The 19,395-nt window shown below is 37.8% G+C and overlaps 1 protein-coding gene across 12 annotated transcripts in view; it reads left to right on the top strand.

Annotated features, from left to right (window-relative positions):
* The window catches only part of LOC144959132 (uncharacterized), a 155,308-nt gene that overhangs the window by 97,995 nt on the left and 37,918 nt on the right, over window positions 1–19,395 (top strand). For all 12 annotated transcript variants that reach the window (XM_078891612.1, XM_078891608.1, XM_078891606.1 and 9 more), the window contains exons 4-9: window positions 4,971–5,050; window positions 6,691–6,842; window positions 7,650–7,782; window positions 9,249–9,369; window positions 12,121–12,225; window positions 18,851–19,070. In XM_078891612.1, the coding sequence (XP_078747738.1) occupies window positions 4,971–5,050; window positions 6,691–6,842; window positions 7,650–7,782; window positions 9,249–9,369; window positions 12,121–12,225; window positions 18,851–19,070 (811 nt within the window). The remainder of the gene's footprint in view (window positions 1–4,970; window positions 5,051–6,690; window positions 6,843–7,649; window positions 7,783–9,248; window positions 9,370–12,120; window positions 12,226–18,850; window positions 19,071–19,395) is intronic.

The raw sequence follows: 19,395 nt of genomic DNA, 5'->3' as shown, positions 1-19,395 counted from the left end.
AAGGTTATACTTGTCTTTTTCCAGCTGTATGAATGAAATGACAACAACGGTTTGAATGAAAATCTATATTATAGGTGTATACATGGGGTATTTATAGCTACATGACAAAGACTTGAACGCGGTCAAAGACGGTTGTACAGAAACACCCCCCCCCCCTCTCTCTCTCTCTCTCTCTCTCTCTCTCTCTCTCTCTCTCTCTCTCTCTCTCTTATCTCTCTCTCTTTTTTCTCTCTCTCTCATTCACACACTCTCTCTCTCTCTCTTTTTTTTTATCTCTCTCTTTCTCTCTCTCTCTCTCTCTCTCTCTCTTTATCTCTCTCTTTTCTCTCTCTCTCATTCACTCTCGCTCTCTCTCTCTCTCTCAGTCTCTCCCTCTCTCTCTCTCTCCACCCCCCTGTTCGATCTCTGTATTGATTTGGGTGTCATTAGTCTGCGATATGAGACATCACTGTCTATTGTCTATCAGTCTCCGTCCTTTATATTGGTTTGTTTTTGGAAGTGTTGGAGAGGAAGATGGGACAAGGTGGCTAAGTGGAGGTAAAGAAGAAAGAGAGAAGGGGGGGGGGGGGGGGTCAGAGAGAGAGAGAGAGATAGATAGGGAGAGAGAGAGAGAGAGAGAGAGAGAGAGATTTCTCTCAAAGTGTAGTGGTTGGAACAAGAAGGGGAATCCCCTCACATCACCCATCACTGTCATCGATCGTCATCGTATCCAGTCTTATCCCTTCTTTCTCTTCGTCATCGATGATCTGTCGTATTGACAACACGAATAGCGACATTTGAACTATTTATAGACGTGGATTGAATGAGTTTAATGTCTTCCTCCTGTCTGGTCGTTTGTTTGTTTGGTTATGTGGTCTGGTGGTATGACACTCGCTTTCGGATCGGAAGGTCCTGGGTTAGAGCCTCGCTCGGCACATAGTTGAGTCCTTGGAAATGGCTCTTTACTCACATTATCTCACCGTACTCAGGTGTAAAATGACTACCCGGCCGTTAACAGCGCTGTCTCTGCCCGATATTAAAATATATTGTAATATCGTCCCGTCCTACATGTCAAGTGTTGCTGTTGTCCAGGGGCCCCTTTGTAAAGCGCTTTTAGCACGTTTAGTAGATATTGCTCTATATAAAGAGCTCAATTGTTATTTTCTTTTGTTGCTTTGCTTTATTGTTTTGTTTTTTTGTTTTGTTTTTTTGTTTTGTTTTGTTTTTTTTTTTTTTGTTTGTTTAGTTTTGCGTTTGTTTGTTGTTTCTTTTGGTTTTCTTTGTTGTTCTTGTTTGTTGGTTTTATTTGTTTCCTTTTCGTTTTGGTCGGTTTTATTTTTGTTGTTTTGTTTGTTTGATTTTTTATTCAGCCAAGAAATGCCAGTTATCATTATTTTCTGTCGTACTATTTGTAGAATAAAAGGGAGAAAAGTCGGTTTATGGCGTGACATAATCGTATTACGTTGGTTTATCGATTTACCTTTATTTTGTCAGCCAAAACTGGCCATCTTTTACATCAATTAGGAAGGAAGATTGGGTGGGGGGGGGGGGGGGTCATATCGTGGCCTTCGTAAAGTTATGACTTGAAACTGACCAAAAACTGGCGTCAAAATGCCAGTCTTTCACCACAAAAGAAAACAAATCGTGAGTTGTATTCAATAGTTCAACCAATGAAATAACTTGTTTCCATGAGCTCTACTAACGACAACTCACTAGGCGGTGCAAAAACCTAAAAATGACGTCAAACTGCCAGTCCTTTTGGATTTCAGTATCAGGCTATAACATAACGATGGCTACGGTCATATTCATTGATTTGAAATATTATGTGGACACGAGATACGGCGTTGACACTTGTTTTTTGGAAATTATCACGACACGTCACGTATGGAATGACTGTGTGTATTGAAGGAACAAAATTGACGTCACTCAACTCTTTGTTATTGTTTTTGCTTTTGGTTATAGCCAGCCAGTTTTATGAGTAGTTCTCACTAAATTCTATCAAGTTACATCGTCGCCATCGTTAACTTATAGCCGTACACCGTGGCCTTCGTTAAGTTATGGCCTGATACTGGCCCAAAAAATGACGTCAAAATGCCAGTCTTTGGCCACAAAAGAAAACAAATCGTGAGTTGTATTCAATAGTTCAAACAATGGGACCACTTAATGAGTACTACTAACGACAACTCGCGAGGCGGTGCAAAAACCAAATAATGACGTCAAAAAGGCCAGTCTTTTTGGGTTTCAGTGTCAGCCTATAACTTAACGATGACTACGGTTACATCCGGCTGGCTTAAAATGTGGTTTTAAGAGTGGATGTGTGTGTGTGTGTGTGTGTGTGTGTGTGTATGTGTGTGTGTTTTGTATTATATTTATATACTTAGGTTTTAAGTACGTTTATAAATTACGTGTATGAGTTGTGCGTGTAGTGTGGTTGTCTATTTATAGATAGAATGAAGTTGACGTCACTCTGTCTTTTTTATTGTTTTTTGTTTGTTTTTTTGCCATCCGCGTTTATGAGTAATTCAATTCTCATTAAACTGCATTAACCAGACTATAAACGTTTAAGGTTACACATAGTTTTGTATTTTGTTGTGGGCTTCTTATCCAAGCGCATTATATATATCTATATGATTTTTTGTTGTTTTTTAGTTTGGCGCGTGTGCGTTGTGTACTCATTGCTATAAAATAACTATCAATGTTCGATAAGTATGACATGGGAGTTGAGGTCATTAACAACTTGAAATCACCTTCATCAAACGATAGTGTCATATTGATGCAATGCGTGTAGTTGTTTGTTTTGTTTTTTTAACTCATTATAGATAGAATGCGCTTGGCCAAGGAGTTCACAACATTGCCATCCGGAAGTATAACGGACCAACACACAAACTCTGTGTAACCATGAACTTTTATAGTCTGGCTAATGCAGTTTAGTGAGAACAACTCACAAACGCGGATGGCAAAAACAATAACAAAGGCCTGAGTGACGTCATCTGCATACTATCTATAACATCTGCCAGCCGGATATTCTAAACCCACCAAACTATGAGTAACCTTAAACGTTTTTAGTCTGATTGATTCAGTTTGTGAGAACTACTCATAAACAATAACAAACAACTTACTGACGTCAATTTCGTTCTATCTTTAGACCATAACTGTTATACAGCGTGGCAAGTAGGCAACCAGAAGGTGTTTAGTTCAAACCCTTGTTGGGACTGATTGAGATATTTTGACAATCTAGTTTCTTCTTTCTATCCTCTCTCTCTCTCTCCTCTCTCTCTCTCTCTCTCTCTCTCTCTCTCTCTCTCTCTCTCTCTCTCTCTCTCTCTCTCTCCATCGGATCAAACCACATCGTTGTGTTCATTTATAATCAGATGTAATGATATTACACGCGGCTCATTATTCTCATTCTTTTTCCTTGCTTCTCATTCTATTTGTGGTGCCCGACGTGCTTTTGCAGATCTGATGAACCATTTGTTTATGGGATCATTTTTATAATGGAATTACTCTCAAACCACCGGCCATGACAACCACGTTCAAACAAGACCATATTGCGCCCGGTTATAAGATTTACAAATATTTGCAAGTCGGGAAATATTTATTTATTTATTTATTTATTTATTCATTCATTTAGGTATTGATGCTTTTAATTGTTTAAACATATTATATAATCAATCATATACGTACATATACATATACGTTATGTATAATAAGTAAGTGCATTACTGAACATCGTCACAAACAGTCAAACTGAAACATTTTCGATTGGCGTGAACTCTTGTCTGTGTAACCAATCTCATCGGTGTCATAGATTTTGTGACATTTTGTGTCGAATTTCATCCTGGCTTGCTGGATTGATGACAATGTTATTATTATCCCTTGTCGCACGACGTGGATGTCCAATACCAGTTGTATTTCTCTACGGATAACAAGAGATGTTCTTCACACGACTATGAAGATGACTGGATTCAATACGTATTATTATCCATTCACAGCGTTAGGACTGGACGGGTTGTATTCATAATAAAAAAAGAAAACAATCAAAAATCGACAACAAACTTTGGACGACACAGTGTCAGACAAAGAGGATAGAGAAAATAAGATTCGTCCCCTCAAAACAAAACAAAACAAAACAAAAAATCCTCCTATTTCTCTTTTTTGCTCACCATTATTTTTTCACTCTGGTACTTCTATGATGGATTTGGTATAGTGATTATATTATCATGTTCTGTTGTCATGATATGGTTGTGAACGATAAACAATTTCAATTGATGTTTTTGGGGTCCTCGGATGTTCTACAGGAGTGATGAAGCTGTTTGTGTTGATTTATTAACGTTTGGAGAGAGGAGGGAGAGAAAGAAAAGATTATAGATATCGATATATCATTGATTGATTGAAGTCACTGGTGGTAAAGATAGTCACGTTGAGGTCATGATCATCATCGATAAACCGGGTCCAGGGACTGTACGGAAACTCAAGGCTTGTCAACTAGCCCCGTTGTAAGTGGGAATGTCGGTCTGTGTGTGTGTGTGTGTGTGTGTGAGAGAGAGAGAGAGAGAGAGAGAGAGAGAGAGAGAGAGAGAGAGAGAGAGAGAGAGAGAGAGAGAATAGTGCATTGTCAAAGCCCATGGTAAAATTTGAGATTTTTTGGATCAGTCAATTCAATGAGAGAGAGAGAGAGAGAGAGAGAGAGAGAGAGAGAGAGAGAGAGAGAGAGAGAGAGAGAGAGAGAGAGAGAGAGAGAGAGCGTTTTCTTAACAATGTATGCATTTGAACATGTATATTTATTTTATTTTATTTTATTTATTATTTATTTATTTATTGGTGGGGGAAGGGGGGGGGGGGGGGGGCAAAATGTCAGAACAAAGTCGTTGAATAAAAGTCAAGAGACCACGAAATTGAAAAAAAAAAATAGTTACAAGACTAATAAAGATTTTTGGTTGGATTATACATCATACGTTTATTGTACTTTTTTTCCCTTTTTTTCCTTTCAGTGTGACTGGTCTTCACAACTCAACAGACCCCGTGACTCGTGACCCAGGCGATGGCAAGGAGGATGGAGACGTCTCTGATGGTGAGTGGTCACCCTTATGTCTTTGTTGTTGTTGTTGTTGTTGTTGTGTCTGATGTTGGTGTAAGTGGTGGCGGTGGGTTTTTAAAAAGTCGTTTTTATTGTTATTGCCGACTCTGATCGAAGCCATCGTTAACTTATTGCCTGACACTAAGACTTGTCTCGTGACTCAATTTATAGACAAGTGCACCGTCAATAGACTTGTCGTCAGTAGTGCTCAAGGAAACAAATGATCACATTGGTTGAAGTATTGAATACATCTCACGATTTGTTTTCTTTGTGGTCAAGTCTTGTCTTTTGACGTCATTTTTGTTTTTGTTTTTTGGGGTTTTTTTTGGCAGTGTCAGGCTTTAAGTTTACGAAAGTTCCGCTCTGATATGATACTACTGCTGCTGCTGCTGTTGTAGGTGGCAGTAGCGTTGGTGATGCTGTAGTTGTTTTTGTTGTCGTGTCTGATGCTGCTCTGTAGTTGTTGGATGAAGTGATGGTGATGTTTTAGTTGTTTTTGTTACCGTGTTTGATCGTCGCCATCGTTATGTTATATAGCCTGATACTGAAATCCAAAAGGACTGGCAGTTTGACGTCATTATTTGGTTTTTGCACCGCCTAGTGAGTTGTCGTTAGTAGAGCTCATGGAAACAAGTCATTTCATTGGTTGAACTATTGAATACAACTCACGATTTGTTTTCTTTTGTCATTTTTTTGGTCAGTATCAGGCCATAATTTTACGAAGGCCAGGGTTTGATGCTTCTGCTGTTGTTGTTTGTAGTAGTAGTGGTGGTGAAGGTGAGTTGTTTCTGTTGTCGGCGTCATACCATTCCAAACTGACCCGGGTCTTGAATATTCCACATGTTAATTTCCCATACAGAGCATTATCATGTGGCCTGTAAAAAGTAACGAACGAAAATGAATATATTATTACAGGTTCGAAAAAGAACAAAATAGCAAAGATGGAACGTTCTGGGATTAAAACCCTTCCTCAGCTGATGGTATGCTCTTGGCATCTTCATTGGCTCCCTCTCTGAACTATTTCTGAACTATTCCGATTTGTCTTACTTTTTTTTCGAGTTCTTTTAATTATGATTCTATATGTTTTTTTGTTTGTTTGTTTGTTGTTTTTTACTATTGCTTTTTCTTCCGGCGCTGATATGATCTAAATATGTCGCAGGTGCCGTAAACTAAAACAACTAATCACATCTCATCATCATCACATCATCTCATCATCAACACATCATCATCATCATCATCATCATCACATCATCAATCATCATCATCATCATCATCATCATCATCACATCCATCATCATCACATCATCATCATCATCATCATCATCATCATCATCATCATCACATCATCATCACCACATCCATCATCATCATCACATCATCATCATCATCCATCATCATCATCATCCACCACCAATTATCATCACATCACATCATCATCATCACCATCATCATCACCATCAATTTTATCACCATCATCATCATAATTATCATCACCATCATCATCATCACCATCATCATCATCATAATCATCATCACCATCATCATCATCATCATAATCATCATCATCATCATCACCATCATCATTATTATCACCGTATATATACCGTACCACACGTCACCTTCCATCCACACAGGCGAGCCCTTGGAGATAGACTACAGCAACCTGTCCTTCATTGAAATCCCTCCCATAGCCAGTGAGAACGAGGACGATGACGACGTCAGCAGTGGGGATGAGGTGGATTACCACAAACCCACCATGGTCTCCTTCAGCAAGAATCCCATCAGGGTAAGAAGATGAAGGCACCTCATCACAGTCCACAAATAGGATAAAATAAATGTGCTCATTTATGTATGAAATGTATTGAAGAAGAATTAATATAACATAACAGCTTAAGAACATCACAGATGACCTAAATGTGGCGCAAGTGCCGTGAAACCCTTAAAAACTAACATCTTCATCATAGTTTCTGCTTAAGAACACCACAGATAGTTTCAAGCTAAAAAAAACCCTTTTCAGCCAGCAACAAAATCAAGGAAAGCTGGAAAACTGTTTTTTTTTTTTAAATCTTCCAGCTGACCTTATTTGGTATTGGTGGCTAATTTTTAAAAAGATGAAAGCAATAGTTGTATGAAAGCGACAGTTAAGAAAAAGCTGGATGGATAATATGTATCCTTTTCTATGATTTAAATTTTAGGGTGATAACATTTCATGGATAGAAAGAAGCTTTGCATGGAATATTTTTATATATGCTCTTAACGAGAAAAATTTTCAGGCTTTTTATTTATCTTAGCAAAGGACATTCTTGATACCAGTCAAGTTGCCTGCTGGGCACATTTTTGTATCAGGATTTTACAATAGTCAAACAACTTTTCGCCTGGTACAGATTCATACACTTGAGTCAAGTGGGGCAATGTTTGTAAAAGTGCCTAAACCCCCCCCCCCCCCCAAAAAAAAATTATTTTTTTTACTAAGATGGGGCTACAATTTTGGGGATAATTGTCGCCCCTCCATTCTTTGACCCATTATCATCATAGCTGTAATTTATAACAAGACAAGATACCATGCCACTAAACCTCCTTCTTATGTTTCCAGGTTTTTGCCACCTACAGTATAGCAGACTACGACCGTCGTAACGAGGACGTAGATCCCGTGGCTGCTTCAGCCGAGTACGAGTTGGAGAAGAGGGTGGAGAAGATGGACGTCTTTCCTGTTGATCTCATCAAAGGTTGGTACAAGAGGATTATTCTACCCCTCTCTCTAAACAGTAACGCGTAATGATATGTTTACAATAATAATTTGTGACGTCAGATTATAAATCGTTAAATTCCACTAAAAATTAGATTCTTTAAAAAAGAAGTACCATTTAAGTATCTTTGAACATGTCTTTTATTCAAAGAGGGTGAAATCAAAATTCATTGAGGGGCAGAATAAAAGATTTCTTACACTTGAACTTTGTTCAAATTCCAAATAAAAAGAAAGAGTGTATGTAAGAACTCTTTTATTCTGCCCCTCAATGAATTTTGATTTCATCCTCTTTGAATAAAAGACATGTTCAAAGATACTTAAATGATACTGTGCAGCAGTTGGGAAAGTGTCCGGAATTCCAAAAAGCAAGAGTGTAAGGATCGTATATTGTTACAAACACACACACTGTTCGTTTTAGGGGGAAATCTGATTTTATTATAGTGTAAGGCCCACCTACAGTTGCTGACGTGCACACCAAAAATTAAAAAATATCAATAGACGAGACATTGGTAAACTTCCTCATGTTAAACCCTTTAGTCTTTACAAATGAAGGATTTCTAGATGATAACAAAAGGAGTCCTTCAGAGCCATTAGGCCCACGAAACCTGAGTTCATTCCAGTTTTTGTTGCGTGAAATGGACAATAGCAATTGCTTTGGATAGGACACTAGTCTGTGGCAGAATACTTTCTGTCAGATCTCACAGATCCAGCTACCCAATCACTGTTGGGTGGAAATGGGGGTCAGAAAAAAATCTTGACTTTACTTAGAATCGATCACAGTCCCTTTGCATGTGAGATAAATAATGCTCTATCAACTGAGCTATCGGGCCCCCAATTTTGTCGATTTTAAAAAGTCTAATATAGTTAAAATCAATGTCTAAAATACGTTGTGTTGAAAACTTTTGATAATGCAGTCAGGAGAGCCCACTTGCCCATAAAAAAAGACCAATTACTAGTGATGCAAATAAAATTCAGAACTGAGTATATTCTTTAATTCTATTGATATTCTGGTCAGATGATTTGTAATATAAGGAGAAAAATGGAATTGTTTTGAATTGAAATAATACAAACAAAAAACTTTTCAAATACAAACCCTTCACCAGCAACACTAAACAGAGCACGGGCAAAAATTGGGAGAACAGCTGGAAGCATGAAAAAGTGGGGGCTGGCTGAGACTAGCTTGTGTACATGTGGATGCCCAGAGCAGACGATGGAGCACAGGAAGAAAGAAAAAAGGAATTCATGCTGAACAGAAGAATGTAATTTTAAAAAGTAAAAAAAAAAAAAGGCACAAACAATTAATATTAATAATAGTCCCTCTGATGCCTTTATTAATATGTATACAATAACTTGAGTTATAGATTCAGTGTTCACCAGTTATCATCATCATCATCATCATCATCATCATCATCATCATCATCTCATGTTTGTGTCTCTTCATTCCAGGTTCTGAGGGTTTAGGCCTCAGCATCATCGGCATGGGGGTCGGTGCCGACGCTGGCCTGGAGAAACTGGGCATCTTTATCAAGACTCTCACCCCTGGAGGAGCTGCTCAAAGATCTGGAATGTGAGTACAGGGGGAGATGTTATTGGTGCTGGCTATGAAGACTCTGAAACTCCTGACCTCATTACACCTCGACATCTCTAAATTTGAGCATTTATATATTTGCAATATCCACTAAACGTGCTCAAAGTGCTTCACAAATCTGAGTACAGTGAGAGAATGTGAGTAAAAAGTATTTTCCAAGGACTCAACTTTGTGCAGCTCAGAGTGGGATTCGAACCCTGGACCTTTTGATCTGAAGGCAAGTGCCACACAAAACGGAATCTTTTGTCTGGCTGATCTCATTGTCAAAATTAATTTTAGAGTTCAGATTATAAGAAATTTGACATTCTAGTTTTGTCACTCAATGTTCGAGTATGCAATATGACGCATCTTTCAGATCGGAAGATCCAGTGTTGGTCTTGCTCTTGGAAAAGGTTTTTTACTCTGATTCTCTTACCGTACTCTGGTTTGAAATGAGCACTAGTAACAGCTTTGTATCTGTATTTAAAAATTGTAATATCACCTAGCAGGCAACATGTCTGGTCTTACATATTAAGCCTTGCTATTGACTAGGGTGCCCTTGTAAAGCGCTTTGAGCACATTTAGTGGATATTGCACTATATAAATGCTCATAATTTTTATTTTTTTATTTTTATCCGTATCAAAGAGTGATCAATGAAGTCCTGTTTGAGAAAGGAAGAGGAAACCATTTCAACGGTGTAGAATTGGCAATGTTATAAGGTTGATGTGACTACAAGCAGATCAGAATCAATGTCGTCAATGCTGGGAAAGATTTCAATTTCCTTCTGAAGGATCGAATTTCAATAGGGAATGAGATTAGCGGAAGAGTAGCGTCCCTTGATTGGACGTCACCCATAGTCTGTGACGTCACCGGCGGAAAAGTTATTAGAGAGAGAACGTCATGTTGGTTGTGGAGGACGAAAGACGCATGCACACAACCAACATGACGTTCTCTCTCTAATAACTTTTCCGCCGGTGACGTCACAGACTATGGGTGACGTCCAATCAAGGGAAGCTACTCTTCCGCTAATCTCATTCCCTATAGAAATACTTCCTTTTACTTAAATCATTTACAGTGGAATCCACATAAAGTCTACATTCACAAAGTCAACTTCTGCTTTGAAAAAGTCAACACCTCTTGTTGGTCCCAAATGTTCTGTTCTTTTTCTCTGTTCCATTGATTATGTATACTGTCATCATCATCATCATCATCATCATCATTGCCTTTTTCACCCTGGGTCAGGGTATAGGCCACAGACAAACAGTTTCCATCCTTCTCTATCCTGAGCTAACTTTTAAAAATCTCATTCCAGGTCTTACCACTTCTCTGTATATCAGCTTCTTTAATTCTTCTCCATGTTCCTCGTGGCCTTCCCCTTGATCTTCTGCCCTGAGGGTTCCAGTCCAATACTTTCTTTGTTGTAGTGGAGTCATTCTTTCTAAGCGTGTGTCCTCCAATCCACCTCCATCGTCTTCGTCCTATTTCCTCTCCCACTGGTTTCTGTATACAGTCAACCTTGCTTAAAATCAACTAATCGTTCTAGTCCAGCGGTGTTGACTTTATTATGATTCTACTGTACTCGTGACCAATCATCTCCAAACGAACGGACGTGTTTTAAGATGATTGTGTTGCTTATTACTGAATTTTAGTTTATCACGGTTTTTTTTTTTATGGAATGAAAAGGACAATAGCAATTGCTAGCTACCCTTTGGGTAGGGCGCTGTCCATTGCAAAGTGCTTTATACCTGATCTAAATGTCCAAGCTACCCAATCACTGCTGGGTGGACAAAAAAAAATCTCGACTTAACCAAGGATCAATCTCTATCCCTTTGTGTGTGAACTGAGTACTCACATTTCTCACAGTACTCAGGTGTAAAATGAGTACCTGGCTGTTAGCAGCGTTGTCTCTGTCCAAAAAAAAAAATTATAAAATCGCCTAACAGGCGTCATGTCCCGTCTTAAATGCTAAATGTTGCTGTTGGCCAGGGACCCCTTGTAAAGCGCTTTGAGCATGTTTAGTGGATATTGCGCTATATAAAATCTCAAGTTTTTTTGTTGTTTTTAAAAAAATTGTTCCATTGATAGTGGATGAAGTGGACCTTGCTTAAAATCAACCAATCTTTCTGGTCCAGCAATGTTGTCTCCATTCAACAGGATTCCACTGTATCCACTTCATCTGGACCATTCCGAAATCATATCAGTTTGACACAGTGGGTCACATTTTTACCATGTATGTCACCAGGTCTTGTTTTGGGGTGGGGTGGGCTGTTGTTGTCAGGACAATCATGTTATATTATTATAAATGTTTGATTGACAACAAGCCCTCCATATCTTTACAACAAGAGTTCCCTTGTGTGTTCATGTTCCAGGCAGGTCATTTAGATCCTTCTAGGGATGGGACAATCCAGACTTTTTCCTTTATTCGGAAATATACTCTTTGATTTAATGTAAGGTTGTTGTTTTTGTTTTTTGTTTTAAATGATGTATTTTATTTTATTATTATTATTTTATTATTATTATTATTATTATTATTATTATTATTATTATTATTATTATTATTATTATTATTATTAATTTTTATTATTGTCTTTTATGACACGACAAGGAAGTGTCTTGAGAAGATATCATAAACTTGTTTAGTACATCACGTGACACATCTATTATAACATAACACAATTTCTTGTGCCATAAACCAACTGGTAACGTCTTTCCATTGTGTGTGTGTGTGTGTGTGGTATATCCAACCCCAGGATCCAAGTGAACGACCAGATAATCGAGGTGGACGGGAAGAGTCTGGTGGGCGTCACCCAGGCCTACGCTGCCTCTGTACTCAGGAACACCAGCGGCCATGTCAAGTAAGTAGACATTTTTATGAGTAGTTCTCACTAAATTCTGTCAGTCAGATTATAAACGTTCAAGGTTACACGTAGTTTTATGTATCGTGCAGCGTGGCTCAGCGGTACGGTCTTTGTTTCGTACCCGAAGGGTACCGAGTTAGATCACCCGTCGCTGCGCTGTGTGGCCTTGAGCAAGTCACCTCGCCCTAGCTCAATTTGTGGCGCTGCACTGCGACTGACGCCTGGGTTATTCCAGTCTTCCCTAGAGACAAATTTCCCCTATGGGATGATTAATAAAGGGAATTATTTGTTATATCCGGCTGCAATGTATTGTGAGCATTTTGGCTAAACGCAAAGCATCAAGAGTGACTACAACCGACAACACATTGTAAAAGACATGATGGAGCATTTAAACTGGACCCCACTTATTGAAAGGAGAAAGACGCTAAAGCTGAATATTTTGTTCAAGGGCCGACAGGGAACCACCACCACCACCACCATCCCTATTAACACATTGAAAAACCACGGAAGAAAGGAAACTGCATTTGCGCTGCCATATTCCAGAATCAATGCGCACAAACAGTCGTTCTTCACCAGTACTTGTCGCGCATGGAACAGCATACCTGAAAATGTCAGAGCAACCAATAGCCCGATAATATTTTAGAATTATTTAAAACGCGAAAGGAGGGGTGGGGGTGGTGTCGGCAGGGCAGAGAGAGAGGGGGGGGGGGGCGGGATTTTTTAGCCCGCATTTGTGACTTATAAAAATAAGAATTTTATTTTGATGGCATTTCGGATTCAACTCTCTCTCTCTCTCTCTCTCTCTCTCTCTCTCTCTCTCTCTCTCTCTCTCTCTCTCTCCCTCTTCTCTCTCTCTCTCTCTCTCTCTTCTCTCTCTCTCTCTCTCTCTTTCTTCTCTTCTCTCCTCTCCTCTCTCTCTCTCTCTCTCCCCTCTCTCTCTCTCTCTCTCTCTCTCTCTCTCTCTCTCTCTCTCTCACACACACACACACACACACTCACACAAACCCAACTAATTTTCTAAAATAAAATAAATTATAGTTTACACGACTCATCAAACAATAGCACCCAATGATGCATCCAAATTTACCTCAGCTACAACGGAAACTGCCCCACACGATCCAGCGGGTTTCGTGGTGTCCGAGGTTGGTCAGTTGATTGATGAGGGTCAGAAAAAAATGGCAATTGTGATTAAAATAGAAGTTGTGATTACCCGGACTGGCGTAACCCATAATTGACTTGATTGAGACGTAACCGGCCTTGACTTCCTGTTTTGTGAGAAGGTTTCAAAGTTTATTCAATCGTAGGCTTTCGCCAGTAAGTCATACAAATTGATGACAACATACATGAACGTGAGAAAAAATAAAAGTAAAAAGAAAAGAATGGTAAATGGAACTAAAAAATAAAATGATACAATTAATAATCACACAAAAATACAACAATGGTAAATGGAACTAAAAAATAAAAAATGATACAATTAATAACCACACAAAAATGCAACAATGGTTAATGGAACTAAAAAAAAAAAATGGTACAATTAATAACCACACAAAAATGCAACAATGGTAAATGGAACTAAAAAATAAAAAATGATACAATTAATAATCACACAAAAATACAACAATGGTAAATGGAACCAAAAAATAAAATGATACCATTAATAATCACACAAAAATACAACAATGGTAAATGGAACTAAAAAATAAAAAATGATACAATTAATAACCACACAAAAATGCAACAATGGTAAATGGAACTAAAAAATAAAAAATGATACAATTAATAATCACACAAAAATACAACAATGGTGAATGGAACTAAAAAATAAAAAATGATACAATTAATAACCACACAAAAATACAACAATGGTAAATGGAACTGAGAAATAAAAAATGATACAATTAAAAATCACACAAAAATACAATGGTAAATGGAACCAAAAAATAAAATGATACCATTAATAATCACACAAAAATACAACAATGGTAAATGGAACCAAAAAATAAAATGATACCATTAATAATCACACAAAAATACAAGGGTAATACCACTAATATTTTTAAAAAACAATAATAATAGATGAGGAAATACTAAGCCTTTATTTGTTATAATATGATATTTATATCTAACGACCATATTTTTCGTCCCACACTTAAGGTCTGGTTACATGTCGCTATGGGGGTTTAGTGGTATGACACTCGCCATTGGACCAGAAAGTCCAGGGTTCGAGTCCCGCTCTGAACGACGTATAGTTGAGTCCTTGGAAAAGGTTCTTTTCTCACATTCTCTCACTGTACTCAGGTGTAAAATGAGTTCCTGGCCGTCAACAGCATTGTCTCTGTCGGTAAAAAAAAAATTGTACTATCGCCTAACGGGTGTTATATCACGTCACGCCCTACATGTAAAGTGTTGCTGTTTGCTTAGAGACCCCATTCACCTCTTTGTAAAGCGCTTTGTGCTGTATATTTTGTGTTTTGTCTTTTTATTGTTTATTCGCCCCGTAAGTTGTTAGATAACGTTTTACAACCACCATGATTTTATATATATATATATATATATATATATATATATATATATATATATATATTATATATATATATATATATATATATAATATATTTATAATATATATATTATATACACGAGTCGATCAGCGTTTTAAAAAATTTAAATATACTACAGTATCTGTAACAATAATATATATGTCCATGGCTCAAATGAGCTTGGTGATCATCAATATCTTGGGAATGCGGTTCTGGCTGATTCTGTTGCATTGGGCTTTGGTTTGATTTTTTCTTCATTAATTTTTTTTTTTTTGATTTGTTTGTCTTTTATCTTTCTTTCTCTTACTTTTTTTCTATTTTTTTCCTTCCTTCTTTCTTTTTTTTCTCTCTCTTTCTTTCTTCTTCTTTTTTTTTTTACTGCAATTCGGTGAAAGGTCTATATGTGATAAAGCTCGTTTATAACGCATCTAATCTAGGCGCATTTTCAAAACAATATCAATGCCACAATTACATACCAAAACAAACCAAACCAAAAAAGAACAAAAATGGTACCAAGAAAATATAAACTATTAAACGGAAACTGGTTTCAGTCTCTCAAATATTTTGCACCATCACCACGCATGCACACACAAACACACACACATACACACAATCACACACACACATACACACAATCACACACACACACAACCTCACACACACACACACACCTTCACACACAAAAGAATGTAGTGGACTTTAAAGTCAAACGGGTTTTTCTTGACGTGTACAGTAAGTACAACCTCAAACATCCGTCCGTCTATCCATCCGTGGGACAAATACATCTGTAGTATTTCATGGTGTCATCGTTTGATTCAGTGGCTGACCTTGACTCATCACTCTTGCCTGTCATCACTTCTTTATAGCACTGGAATAGGAAGTGTGTGGGTGGTATCTCTCTCTCTCGCTCTCTCTCTCTCTCTCTCTCTCTCTCTCTCTCTCTGTGTGTGTGTGTGTGTGTGTGTGTGTGTGTGTGTGCATGTATTTTAGAGACAGAGCGAGCGCTTTGAACTTTGAATATTTTTATTGATCTAGATGGAGAGAGATCGGTAGATTAAGTGAAGAGAGAGAGAGAGGGGCAGGGGGTGAAAATGAGAGGGAGAGAGAGAGAGAGAGAGAGAGAGAGAGAGAGAGAGAGAGAGAGAGAGAGAGAGAGAGAGAGAGAGAGAGAGAGAGAGAGGCATAGACTAGTAGTCAGTGGCCGGTCACGAGAAGGGGCACTTAGTAAAAAACGATGTTTTGAGCTATTACTATTAATTTGTTGTTGTTTGTTGTTGTTGTTGTTGTTGGTGATGGTGGTAAATACGACGATGATGATGATATTATTTGATGTGTTCATGATAATGATGATGATGAAATGAGCGATGATCACAACCAATTGGAGAGATTAAGGTTACAGAGTGTATATAGTCAGACGTCTCCATTCACTTTGACCAGCTATTGTGTAACACGAACTTGACTTCGCTACACCGGTGTGCATGTTTGTTTGTGTGTGTGTGTGTTGGGGGGGGGGGGGGGTGAGAGAAGGCTTTGAGTTATCTATCATGTCTGAATTCAAAGGGAGGGGGTGGGGGAATGGATTGTGACAGATGTGGAAGGAAGGGAAAAGGGGAGGAGATGGTTGGGGGGGGGGGGGGGGGGGGGGGGGGGGGGAGTGTAGAAAAGATCTAAGGCAGGTTTCACTTGACAGTCTTTTTTTTTTTTTTTAATATAGATAATCTTACGAATGTTTCTTTAGATGGCATTTAGAGTGGAGTTTATGTTTTCATTCAGAATGAGATGAGATTATCCATTTCTCCGTGTTTTTTTCGAAGTACTCTTCTTATTTGTTGTGAACTGTGAATGAAGATGATAGTGTGTTTTATGATAGAGTGTTTTTATGAAGTGATTATTTTTATCGTTTAGAATGCTAAATTTATAGTTTCATTTGTTGTGCTTAAATGTTTTTTTTTAAATTATTATTATTATTATTATTATTATTATTATTATTATTATTATTATTATTATTATTATTATTATTATTATTATTATATTATTATTATTATTATTATTATTATTATTTTTATTTTATTTTTTATTTTTTTTTTTATTTTTTATTTTTTTTTAATTTATTTATTTTTTAAAATTTATTTATATTGTACAGTTTACAGCACATCAGAAGGTAGTGAAAATCTTTAACGTGTTACTTTAGGATTGGTTGTATATCTTGGATGTTCTAAAGCGTACAATTTGAGGACAAACACGCTTCAATGAGTAAACAGAAATCATCGGAACTGTTGTGAATGGAATAGCTGATTCTTTTGGGGAGGGGATGATTTTATCTTGGGTTTTTGTTTCCGATTTGCCTGGCACGGTTTTCATATCTTGCATCAGTGTCAACTTTTTTCAAAATCATATTTTCTTAATGGGGTCGAAGTGGCCGAGTGGTTAAGGCAATGCACTGTGACCCGGAAGGTCCCGGGTCCCAGCCCCTCTTCAGGCGCTTTCGGTTTTTTCCCTTTGGCAAGATTAACCCCAAATTTGCTCACTTGGACAACATGGGTGATCAGACATCAGACATCTTGTTTGATGAATTATCTATATTCCTTCATGGAATGCCTAGGCGACGGTATCTTATGGTGTCGTGGTGGAAGGGCATAGTAATTTATTTTATTTGATCATATTTTCTTAAACGTGTGAACCTCTCGGTTTTCACCCTCTCAAATGTTTCATATAGAAAGAGGACAAACATGCCTTAAATCTGAAAAATGTTGAATGTGTCAGTGCCAGAGAAAGACAAATTTTTTTGTGGGGGGATGATTTTATGAGGAATTTTTTTTTTTTTTTTTTGTGTGTGTGTCTATGTGTGTGTGTCTATGTTGTCTTGTGGTATGACACTTGCTTCAGATGGGAAGGTCCAGGATTCGAGTGCCACCCAAACGGCGTATATTTGAGTCCTTGGAAAAGGCTCTTATTTCACATTCTCTCACCCTTCTCAGGTATAAAATGAGTACCTGGCCATTAACAGCGTTATCTCTGTCCAAAAAAAAATGGTACTATGGCTTAACAGGTACCATGCCTTCTCCTACATGTTACCTGTTGCTGTTGTCAAGACACATTAAGTGGATATTTCACTACAGCGTTATCTCTGTTAGAAAAAAATTGTAGTATCACCTAACGGGGATTACGCCTTGTCTTACATGTTAATTGTTGCTGTTGTCCAGACACATTTAGTGGATATTGTGCCATTGAAATGCTCAAGTCTAAAAGCTTCTACTTTGCCTGACACGGTTTTGTTCAGATTTTTATCTCCACTTTTATTTTTTTTAATTCATTAACAGTGTGATTCTCTTAGTTTCGTTCTCTCAACTGTTTCGGATTACAAACGTTTTGTCATCATAAACAATCAATTTATGTGAAAAGTTTTTAAAAATAAAAATAGAGGAGAAAATTGAGTGATAGAAGGATTATTAACAGTTGTGTTATTCAAGTTGTGTTTCGACCAAAGACAGAATGGTTCGCTTTTATTCTAAGGAGAGATGGTTGGTATCTGTGTGGATTTAGTTCTGTATTGATTCATTATTTTGTGATTTTATTGTTGTCCTGTTTTCATTACCTAGCAAGTAAAACGAATTGTCGAATAGTCACTGTCGTTATCTGTTAATTTATTAAATACATTGTTGTGTTGGGTTTTTTTCCCTTGCCTTGTCTTAAATCTTGAGGGAGGGAGGGAGAGAGAGAGAGAGAGAGAGAGAGAGAGAGAGAGAGAGAGACAGAGAGAGAGAGAGAGAGCAAATGTTTTCTTCTAACCGACAAAGACATGCCAAAAACTTTTACTGCGTTCTGTCTGAATGTATCAATGATTTTATTGTTTTTGATATTGGCTGAAGAAGGGTTTAGAACCCGAAATGTTCTGGGATTCGTATCGTGTTCTTTTTTGTAGCTGTTATATTTATTTTTGTAAATTACTGAACTTCTAGATGAAAAAAACAAAATGAAATTGAACCTGTCCAGATCTTTTATGTTTTCCCATTTAAGGTTTAGTTTTCAAATCTAATCTTTGATTATATATTTGTTTTGGTTTATTTTTATCGTCCTGGCAGGTTCATGATAGGGAGGGAGAAAGACCCCAGCAAGAGTGAGGTGGCTCGTCTGATCCAACAGTCCCTGGACCAGGACAAGAAACGGGAGGCCATGAAGGACAAAGACCAGCAGCTGAGGAAGCTGGAGGACAGTTTCCAGTCCAGGGATGAGGTCATTCCACAGCACAAGCAGCAACAGCAGCAGCATCTTCCTGTAAATGGGCATAATAAAACGGATAAGGTATGATGTGATTACTTCTTACTTACTATAGGGAATGAGATTAGCGGAAGAGTAGCGTCCCTTGATTGGACGTCACCCATAGTCTATGACAGACCGGCGGAAAGAGAACGTCATGTTGGTTGTGGACGACGAGAGACGCATGCGCACAACCAACATGACGTTCTCTCTCTAATAACTTTTCCGCCAGTGACGTCACAGATTACCGGTGACGTCCAATCAAGGGACGCTACGCTTCCACTAATCTCATTCCCTATTCACTCTTTCTGGAACATTAAATAACAATGTGAAATGGAATGTAAACTTCCAAGTTCATGTAGGAAAACAG

This window comes from Berghia stephanieae, chromosome 13 (assembly GCF_034508935.2).
Source record: "Berghia stephanieae isolate SIO BIC M18660-M18661 chromosome 13, UCSD_Bste_1.3, whole genome shotgun sequence".
Classification (NCBI taxonomy): Eukaryota; Metazoa; Mollusca; class Gastropoda; order Nudibranchia; family Aeolidiidae; genus Berghia; species Berghia stephanieae.
The sequence above is the reverse complement of the archived record's forward strand: the minus strand, read 5'-3'. Positions and strand labels throughout refer to the sequence as shown.